The 10,973-nt window shown below is 39.2% G+C and overlaps 1 protein-coding gene across 1 annotated transcript; it reads right to left on the reverse strand.

Annotated features, from left to right (window-relative positions):
- Positions 1 to 3,111: 3,111 nt before the first annotated feature.
- Positions 3,112 to 8,350, reverse strand: LOC120521466 (zinc finger protein 436-like). Its single transcript, XM_039743063.1, has 2 exons — positions 7,785 to 8,350; positions 3,112 to 4,981 (listed from the first exon to the last, which is right to left on the reverse strand). The coding sequence occupies exons 1-2, from the start codon at positions 8,197 to 8,199 to the stop codon at positions 3,930 to 3,932; spliced, it is 1,467 nt and encodes a 488-aa protein (XP_039598997.1). The 5' UTR covers positions 8,200 to 8,350; the 3' UTR covers positions 3,112 to 3,929.
- Between the last annotated feature and the right edge of the window lie 2,623 nt (positions 8,351 to 10,973).

Below are 10,973 nucleotides of genomic sequence, written 5' to 3' on the forward strand. Positions count from 1 at the left end.
TCTTATGTCACAGCATTGGTGCACAGATGATCAGTCCCTGTATGGCTGACGTCCTGGCAGTACCGTTTCTGAGTCCTTTCTGAAATCTTACATGATGTTGATGATAGCTGATACAGGAGGACCACTTTCAACATTCAGAGCAGCTAAAAGGCTTACCACAATAGGCCAGTCATTTATGACTATGAAGGCCATTGCTGTCTGAAAAGAGATCACCACATTTAGGACAGCAATGAGGTTTTTTTCTTGCAAATAGAAGTTGATGAAGAAAATTCTTGCTGTTTGTGAAATATTTGTTGTATTCCAGTGTGTTTATTCCAGTGTGAGTTCATATGTGGCTCTGAGGATAACTTACATCTATGACCTGTTTGCCACTTTCAGTGCTTTGTCCACTATTCTAATGTATTTATTAACTACTTTCAACTGGAGTCCTTTACCATATTCAGAAGATTTTTCTTCATTTTTATTGAATGAGGATCCAATGAAAAGATCATTTGTCATTTCTGGGACAGGCTTTACTCCAATATGACTTTGCGTGTGTCTCCAAAACCTTTTTCTGGAAGACTACCCTTTTTTTTATTTTTATTAATTTTATTACAATCCATACAAAGCAATCAAGTTTTTATAAAAAGAAAAATTGAGTTAAGAACAGATCGATCCCCACCCCTGAGAGAGAGAGCAAGCCAAACGTGTAAATTTAAGGCTTGTAAACATACCTAAATTAATAAATTCTCTGTGCTTTATGAACTTATTTTAAAATATTACTGATTAGATCCTGCCATGTTTTGAAAAAGAATGTATGGATCCTCTAACTGAGTATTTGATTTTTCCAATTTCAAATAATATAACACTTTGGTTTCCCAGTGACTTAAAAGAGGAGAGTTTGGGTTCTTCCAGTTTATCAGAATGAGTCTGCGTGCCAAGAGTGTTGTGAATGCAATCACAATTTGTTTGTCTTTCTCCACTTTAAGCCCCTCTGGAAGAACCCCAAACACAGCTGTTAATGGGTTAGGAGGGATTGTGAGTCCAAGGCTGTCTCAGAGGTAATTAAAAATTTTTGTCCAGAATAATGTTAATTTGGTGCAGGCCCAGAACATGTGACCCAGTGAGGCTGGGACTTGGTTGCAACGTTCGCAGGTTGGATCATGCCCTGGAAACATTTTGGAGAGTTTTAGTCGAGACAGATGTGCTCGATATATAATTTTGAGTTGTATAATTGTATGCTTTGCGCATATGGAGCTCGAGTGAATTCTCTGCATTGCTACTTTCCACTCCTTTTCTGATATATTAATTGAGAGATCTTTTCCCAGTGTCCTCTTGGATCTTTGAAAGGAAGGGATTGTAAAATGATTTTATATATTGTAGAGATGGAGTCTAAGTCCTTGAGATTGAGCAATATTTTTTCCAGCATGGATGAGGGTGCAAGATGAGGAAAATCTGGAAGGTTCTGTTTAACAAAGTTCCTGATTTGAAGATAGTGAAAGAAATGTGTAGCTGGAATGTTAAATTTGGAATGTAATTGTTCATAGGATGCAAAGACGTTGTCTATATAAAGATCTCTAAGCAAGTTAATTCCAAATTTTTTCCAGATATTAAAAACTGCATATGTTTGAGAAGGTTGAAAGAGGTGGTTCTCTTGCAGGGTGCCACAGATAGAAGCTTCTCCGTCTTAAAATGCTTTCTACATTGGTTCCAGATTCTAAGTGAGTGGAGCACAATTGGGTTATTAGTGTATTGCCCATAGCGTGTGTTTATTGGAGCACAGAGCAAGGAATACAAAGAAGTACTGCAGGATTTTACTTCTATTGCGGTCCAAGCCTGTGTATGTTCTTCTATTTGTGTCCAGGTTCTTATCGCCTGTATATTTGCTGCCCAGTAATAAAACTGGAAGTTAGGTAGAGCCATGCCGCCTTCTGCCTTTTGTCTTTGTAGGGTCGCTCTTTTGATGTGTGGATGTTTTGAATTCCAAATAAATGAGGTTATTGTTGAATCTAATTGCTTAAAGAATGATTTATTAATGTATATTGGATGTTTTGAAATAAAAGGAGCTTAGGAAGAATATTCATCTTAACAGTGTTAATTCTTCCAGCTAGTGTGAGATGAAGGGTTGACCATCTATGCAAGTCTTGTTTAATTTTTTCCATGCAGACGGCAAAATTTTGCAGATATAGAGCTTTATGTTTACTTGTGATGTTTACCCTAGGTATTTAAACTGTTCTGCAATGATAAAAGGTAGGGTATCTAATCTAATATTATATGCTTGAGAATTCACTGGAAAGAGTACACTTTTATTCAGATTAATTCTGAGACCAGAGATCTTTTGAAATTCTGTGAGTGCTGCTAAAACTGCAGGCACAGAATTTTCTGGGTCCGTAATATACAGTACCATATCATCTGCATAGAATGAGATTTTTTGTTCCAGTCCTTCTCTGCTAATCCCCTTTATCTGATCCGTATTTCGACAATGTATTGCCAGTGGTTCAATGGCAATCGCAAACAACAGCGGTGACAAGGGGCATCCTTGTCTAGTGCCACGTTCTAGTTTAAAGTAGTCTGAGCAAATGTTATTGATGCAAACTGAAGCTTCTGGGTTAGTACACAGTAATTTAATCCATGCACAAATGTTCGGGCCAAACCCAAACTTCTCCAATGTAGTAAAAAGGTATTTCCATTCAATCATGTCGAATGCTTTTTCTGCATCCAATGATAATAATATTTCTGGGGTGTTTGATTTAGTTGGTGAGTATATTACATTAAACAGGCGTTGAAGATTTGAAGATAAGTGTCGGCCCCTAATAAATCCAGTTTGGTCCTTTTCACTCTCAGCCGGCGATGATGTAGCGGACCTTGGTCCCGAAGAGTCTGTACTTTCGCCCAGCTGTTGTAGGTCTCTCTCTGAAAGGCAGTATCTTGAGCTAGGGCTTGCTAATCTTGGCTTGGGTGCAGCTTTAGTTTTCTTTTCTTTCGGACCCCCTTTCTTGCTGGCCATGTTTATATATGCTTACATATATACTGTAGCAGTCTCCTTGGATTGAATAAATGCAGGATCTCAGGATAATAAGCAAATAATATGAAAAATAACACCGCTGCTAGCCGAGCTCCACTTCAGACGTCCATCTCTCGCATCAGACGAGACCAATTCCCCTTTACCACATTCAGAAAAGGTGTACTGTTTCTCTCCAGTGTGGATCCTTCTGTGGCAACTAAGTGCGTTTGGACTTGAGAATCATTTGCCATAATCTGGACAGCAATTAGCTTTATCTCCAGAGGGAATTCTCATGTGGTCTTTAGGAGTTGTGCGGTCTGAGAAAAGCTTGCCACAGTCAGAACAGCTTTGTTTCTAACCAGAATGAATTATTTTATGAATGTGAAGGAATTGTTATACGAGAATAACATTCCACATTCAGTACAATTGTAAGTAAGGCTTCTCTCCAGTATAACTTTTGTATGCTTATACAGAGAATTAATGTGTGGGAATTGTTTGCCACATTCCAAGCAAAGGTGAGGTTTCTCTCTGGTGTGACATCTGATGTAACACTTTATGATGCTTTGTTGTGAGAACTGCTTATCAAATTCAGGGCAACAATAAGGTTTATCTCTAGTATGAGTTCTGATGTGGCATTGAATTATGCTTAAATATAAGAATCGTTTCTAACTTTCAGAACAGCAATGAGATTTTTCTTCAGTATGGATTTTGGCATGTGGATAAAGACCTTTCTAGCTTGTATAACATTTGCAAGATTCAGAACATACATACTGCATTTTCGCTTTACTGGGAGTTTGTGTGTTTACTTGAAATGAGCTAATTTTTAAAACTTTTTTCCACATTGACAACAGCAATATGGCTTCTCTCCAGTATCAATTTCTATGTGCCTTTAAAAACTGCGTTTGTCAGAAAATTGTGTGGCACATTCTGGAAAATAATGAGGTTTTTATCCTGTGTGGATTCTTCTGTGTCTCTGAAGACTGCTTCTCGTTGAGAATAATTTACCACATACTAAACAGCAATGAGGTTTTTCTCCTGTGTGTATTATTCTGTGACTTTGAAGAGTGCTTCTCATTGAGAACAATTTACCACATTCGGGACAACAATGAGGTTTTTCTCCTGTGTGGATTCTTCTGTGCCTCTGAAGATAGCTTCTCCTTAAGAACGACTTACCACATTCTGAACAGCAATGAGGTTTTTCTCCTGTGTGAATTTTTTTGTGACACTGAAGTTCACTTCTCCATGAGAACGATTTACCAGATTCTGGACAACAATGAGGTTTTTCTCCAGTGTGGATTAATCTGTGACTCTGAAGACTGCTTCTCCTTAAGAACGACTTACCACATTCTGGACAGCAATGAGGTTTTTCTCCTGTGTGGATTCTTCTGTGACTCTGAAGACTGCTTCTCCTTGAGAATGATTTAAAACATTCTGGACAACAATAAGGTTTTTCTCCTGTGTGGATTCTTTTGTGCGACTCAAATTCACTACTCCAGGAGAACAATTTACCACATTCTGGACAACAATAAGGTTTTTCTCCTGTGTGGATTCGTCTGTGACTCTGAAGACTGCTTCTCCTTAAGAATGACTTGCCACATTCTGAACAGCAATGAGGTTTTTGTCCTGTGTGGATTCTTCTGTGTTTCTGAAGATAGCTTATACATGAGAACGACTTACCACATTCTGAACAATAATGAGATTTTTCTCCCGTGTGAATCTTCATATGCCTATTAAGATCACTTTTGTATGTGAATCGTTTGCCGCATTCCAAACAACATTTTTTTCCAGTATGAATCTGGATTTCATTCTCTACTTGTTGTCTATCAGTTTTGATGGCTTCTGTCTGTGTTGCTCCAGTAGCAGGGAGAGAACTGCACTGCATATAGGCTGCTGTCTGGTTCTCTGATCCTCTTGCTGATTTCTTCATACCGTTCTCATTGTATTGAAGAGAGGGGTGACCAAATGAAGGTGGAGAGAAGATGCCATTCTTCTGTACATCTGAAATAACACAAACATTTTAACTATTTTTTTTTCCCTGACAAGTTTATCCAAGTTGACTTAAAACATTTAATACACAATTGGTTACATTTCTCTTGTTCTTCCAACTGGAGCACAGGCAGGACATGTGACTTGCTTGTTGTCACATGGTGCCAATAGCTGAATTTACACCTGCAACTTCAGGGTTTGATGTCCAAATTCCTAACCACTACCCGCCTTTTAAAATAAATGACACAGTACAAGTAAAGTGGTGGCACACTGATTGGAGTTTCTTCCTCACAATGAGGTGCCATTTATGGTGTGGCCACTCCGTGTGTGGTCTTTACATGTTCTGCTGCTATCCGTGCAATTTCTTCACCTTTCTCTTACATGTGAAAGACAGGCCTGATCTTATCAATTGATCACAAATCAAAATCAGCCGATTTTCACTCCAAATGACTTGACCGATGATCAGCAAATTAGCTGATCTTAACATTTGATCTTGAATGATAAAAAGCATGCATGACAAAGTTCCAACATTACCAAAATACAGAAACACGTCCTCAACAGTCTAACAGTTTTATTTTCTTCATGTAATATTTGTGCAAAAAGTAGTCACTCATGGAGGATTCTGTGCTAACACTTTCAACAATACAAACCTTATTCAACATATGAGAAGTCAACAGAAAAAGGACTGGTGTGAAGAACGAGCTGTTCAAAGTCTGAGGCGACCTGCAAGCTTAGTCTAGCTCAGTCGTCTACTCTCACTCGGCCTCCAATAATGGCAGCACTTAGAAAACTCGAACTTATGATACTGACAGCAAGAACGCCAAAGACTTACTGTGACAGCAAAAACAGTGGAATTTGTAAGCCTGGACAACCAGCCACTTTCAGTTCTGGAAGATGTCACCTTCTAGATAATTTAGATCCACAATTCCATCTGCCAGTGAGTGTTTGTTGACTGATTTATTTATATAATTAATTAACAGATGTTTTGACTAAAATCCCTTTTATTAGCCTTTCAGTGAATTTGTAGGTAGATGGGAGGAAACAGATGTAGAGTTTCACTGAGCTGGTACAAAAATATAAATCGATATCAAGTGGACATCGATTACTTAGAAACTGCAATCAGCCCTCTTATTTACTTGTTGGGTAGAATGGTACGAGCCTAGTTTTTAGTCCTAATAAAACAATATTAATAATGCATAATAATCATTGAGTGTGAATAGTCACTATACAGTTATGAATTCTGTAACAGATATCATCATCATAATGATTTTTTCCCCAAATTAAATAATGGTACAAGGTCAAATATTTCACAGATTATTGCAAATCTCAAGCGTATAGTCTCCTTAGTGCCGGTGTCTCGATCACACAGATGCAGTTGGAGCGACAGACGACAGCCGAGAGATCCAAAGAAACTCCCTGCCAACAGAACTGCAGAATGCATGAAGAAACTGTCAATGAAGATCAAAATGATATTTGAGTCAGCAGCATCAGAGGTGAATCTTTATCTCTGTAAACCTTATACCACAAGAGATTCTGGGCCACTGGCATTCTGGAGGACCAATAAAAGTCATGGTCCTACTTGTGACCTCCTTATACGAGTGGGGACAGCGAGGGTCTGTTCAGTACACAGCACACATCATGGATGACAAGCGGACCAGACTCCTCAGAACATGCAGAGATGCTTATATTCTTAGATAAGAACCTGAAGCGTTCACCAAGACTGTCTTGTTTTTCTTCTTGTCGTGGTAGATGGCTACAAATATCTAATTGAACATTTTATTTGATTAGAAATGTGGAGTATGATTAAGACATGTCATTTGTTTTTTTTCATTATGTGTGCATTATGGGTAAACGTTCTTCGTGTATGCTGTAAGCAGTAGCACTTTAATATGAAATAAGAAGTTTATGAAAGGCTAGAAATACATTTATTACTTTAAAAAAAAGAAAAGAAAAACAGTATTGTTATTATTGATATCAGCAGGTCCTAATGGAATGGGTGCTCAGTTGTCCTGGGGTCAAATCCTGCCCACAGTTGTTCTACAAAGGGGCTCTGAATGGCGTTTCTGGTTATTCACCTCAACCCCATAAACATGCAGAGGAAGTGGAGTGGTGACTCCAAATTGACCTGATGTGACGGTGAGAGATGTAAGGACCCAAGATCATCTCCAAGTGAAGATTTCACACCACTGCCAATTTGTCCAGGCCATGCTGCCCCAGCAAGATCAGGCTGACAGCAAAACACAAGATGCTGAAAGAAGACCCTGAGAACCCCTGAATGTCCTCATGGCTCGTACAGGTAGCTCTTTTCACCGTGAACGTCAAAGTGCACGAGATTACCATTAGAAAGATGAGGCACATATTAAGTGTGCACTGGCTTGAGCAAATTCACTCTTATTTATTGCACAGGGCTGAGGATTTTATTCTTACTTATTTATTTCTTTTTGTGGACATTTCTGCCTTAACTGCCATACAGTTTAAGAAATTTACATGTCTTTAACAAAATATGACTTTTGATATTCTCACTGAACGTAATGCGCTGTTGGCCTAACATACGTTACCAGCTTCAGTCAGATCTTCATGATGTTCAAGTTATGCGCTCAAAACTTTAGATTTATTCTTATTCACCCAAGTTATTCTAATTTATCATTAATTAGGTAACCTGTTGTTTGTTGTCTTGCACCCGAGCAGGTGGTCTTTATCCAAGTTAAATTAACGGTGTTTTTCACTCTCACTTTAATCTTATTAAAACATCAAAGCACACACCATTAGAATTTATAAACGCTCTCTTTCTTTTATATTTAATCATATTACTCACTTATTCCAGCACTCCCAGGTGACTCTTCTCCTTCTCTCCCATTTTCCTCTGTGATTTTCTCTTCAGACTCTGAAAACTCTGATTTCAGCTCTGCAGAATTCTCCTGTGCAGCCAGTGATCCTGTATTAGTGGACCAGGTCTGTAAAGTGGATGGAGGTTCTTCACAGGCATCTTGCTTGAAAATATCCTCAGTTTCATGCTTTTGAAGTTCAAGACCAACAGAGAAATCATTCAAATCCTCAGCTTTAATGGCAGCAGTCACCTCCTTGCACTCCTCCTCCTCTTTAAAAACTGAATTTCTTTCGTCGTGATCCTCCAGCTTCACACACATATCCTCTGTTGTGAGCCGTTCACTGTCCTCTTCTTTAATGTCCACCGTTCTTTCATCAACACCATTTTCTTTGGCAGAGGCCATGCTGTGTGGTAAACTCTTCTCTCTCTTAAAGTGTCTTCCCTTCTCTTCTCAGATTCAATTCTCACACAGACAGCCCTGAGCTGGAGACCATTAGATGCCTCAGTGTATGGCCAAGTGAAATAGGAATGTCCTGTGAAAATAAAAGTGTAGAATTAACTTCATAAAGTCAGTAAAAATAATGAGTACACTTCAGGGTCACAGTGCCCTCCATGAGGTTTGGGTCAAATACACATTTTTCTCTTGATTTCCTTCTCTGCTTCACAGTTTAAAATTCCAAATCAGACAATTCAGATGTGATCAAAGTGCACTGCAGACCTACATTAAATGGGATTGGCATACATTTCAGTCCCAGCAAGTAGATATGACAACACTTTATCTACATGGCACCATCATGTTTGGACACAGCAATGGCAGGTCTATTAAAGCTGTCATATTTAGCGTTTTGTCGGCTATAGACTGACATGAATGTCAAATAGAAGGACGGGGTCTTCACATCATTGACACCTTCAGACGTTTCAGTGCAGGAAGTGTTGTAAAGACAAAGAGACCATCAGAAATTGTGACACAATTCATTCATTCGTTCTCAGATAAGAGTACATCAAGCTCATCAGAAAGTACTTAGTGATAATGGTGGAGAATCAGAGAGATGGCAGAGAATTTTAACATTGAAACAAAGACCACCACTGCATATAGTCCCTGGGGTAATGGACTACCTGAGAGACGCAATCAGTCACTCACAGAAATTATACAGAAAGTGATAAATAATACTGGATGTGACTGGTTAGTGCCAGATTAGCGCCACGGGGCACTAATGGTAAAGAATACCATGCACAATATTTATGGGGACAGCTCATATCAGCCAGTGTTTGGCCGAAATCCAAACCTTCCTTGTGTTCTCGTGGACAGACCACCCGCCCTAGAACGCACCACTAGGAGTGTGTCAGAGGAGCACATATTCCAGCGCTGCACACTCCAAGAAGAGCATTTACTGAAGCCGGGTGTTCAGACCGAATACGGAGAGCACTCCATAGACAGGTTAATTTTGAAAATGATAAAACCTGAGACAAAGTGGACAACAAAAGAGTGGACTGTGCAGAATGGAAGGGACCTGCAGATATCATTGGACAGGATAGAGTTGTGATATGTGTCAGATGTGGAGGTGCTCTTGGACGGGCCCACCATTCTAGACTATGTAAAGTCGACGGTAAAGGTGACAATCGACATACCACCAGCAGTGAGAGAGATGAAGAGAGAGATTTATCTAACACTACATCAGATAATGAAGACAATGGAGATTAAAAAAGAGACTCTAAACCAGGGGTTGGCAAACCTTTTGGCTCAGGGGCCACAATGACTTTTAAAATTTGACAGACGGGCCAGGCCAGCACTAGATTCATACATATCAAACATAAACATAAAAAAGGCATTACAGTGTTAATATTCACTTTTTGTCGGAACTGTGTTGTTGATCACCCTTTTTTGCCATGGCATCGAAGTCTGGTGCTCAACTAGGAACTATTCATGGTGGCTCTAAAATCCGTACTGACCCCTACTCTCTCTTCCGTTTCTTTTTCTGGTTTCTCTGTGGTGGCGCCTGCGCCACCACCAACCTACTCAAAGCACCATGATGCCCCAGCATTGATGGACTAAAAGCCAGAAGTCCACGTGATCATCATTATCATCATCAAATCCTTCCGTGAAAACCATAAATACAAAGAGGACTGTTTCATTTATGTTAGGTAGATTGCCCAGAGTGGACTGGGTGGTCTCATGGCCTGGAATCCCTGCAGATTTTATTTTTTTTCTCCGCCATCTGGAGTTTTTTTTTGTTTTTTCTGTCCCCTGGCCATTGGACCTTACTCTTATTCTATGTTAATTAATGTTGACTTATTTTATTTTCTTACTGTGTCTCTTATTTTTCTATTCTTCATTATGTAAAGCACTTTGAGCTACATTTTTTTTGTATGAAAATGTGCTATATAAATAAATGTTGTTGTTGTTGTTGGCACATCAAGTGTGGATAATCTGCAAGTTGAACCAGAAACTAACGAACTGCAACTATGGGACTTGTGTGTGGAAATCACGGAGATATCAGCTGAGTTAGCAAAACAGGAAGAGATAAGCAGGTGGGAAAGAAAATGGAGCATTTGAGGAGGTGGGAAACCACAAGATGGATATGCCCTTTAAAATGAGACTTCAGCAGGAATCGTACCTAAAGACCACCTAGTGGAACGAGGGTCTGAGGGACAAGATAGGAGTGGGCTCAACAGGGATTCACCAACATGGGCATCAGAATCTGCTCACCAAGGTCTCTGAGGCGGCACTGCCACTTTAAACAATGAGGACAGACAGTTGAGCTCCAGCCCATAATAGTCGAGTCACGGCTTTGCTGAGTTCGGTCGCTTTCACATTTTGTATTTTGATGGCTTCATATGGTCCAACACAAACTCCCCGATAGGCTTGAGTCTTGTTCTTAATATAACACGACCATCTCTAGTAAGCTAAAGTATCAAAAAGTGTACAGAAATAATGAAATTAGTTGGAAAGGATAAAAGACATTAAATAAAACAATACCGTTTCAAATATCACAAAAATGTACTCATAATGCCATGCCAGCTGTAGATTTTACTGTATCTCTTCAGCAGCACTAGCTTGTGTAATGTTTGTGTTTTTTATTTCCCATTAAATAAATCAAAGTGAAAACGCTCAAGCATCTTTCCTGATAAGAAAATACAACAAAATAATTTAAATTACTTCTAATAGGTCTCAGTATG

Source organism: Polypterus senegalus, unplaced genomic scaffold (genome assembly GCF_016835505.1).
Source record: "Polypterus senegalus isolate Bchr_013 unplaced genomic scaffold, ASM1683550v1 scaffold_5510, whole genome shotgun sequence".
Taxonomy (NCBI): domain Eukaryota; kingdom Metazoa; phylum Chordata; class Cladistia; order Polypteriformes; family Polypteridae; genus Polypterus; species Polypterus senegalus.

What these genes read in the sequence shown, in the direction of transcription:
- LOC120521466 (XM_039743063.1), bottom strand. Translation starts at nt 8,199, where the DNA reads ATGGCCTCTGCCAAAGAAAATGGTGTTGATGAAAGAACGGTGGACATT. An exon ending in ACCTGGGAGTGCTGGAATAA is followed by an intron (nt 4,982 to 7,784) that starts GTGAGTAATATG and finishes GTGTTATTTCAG; the next exon opens with ATGTACAGAAGAATGGCATC.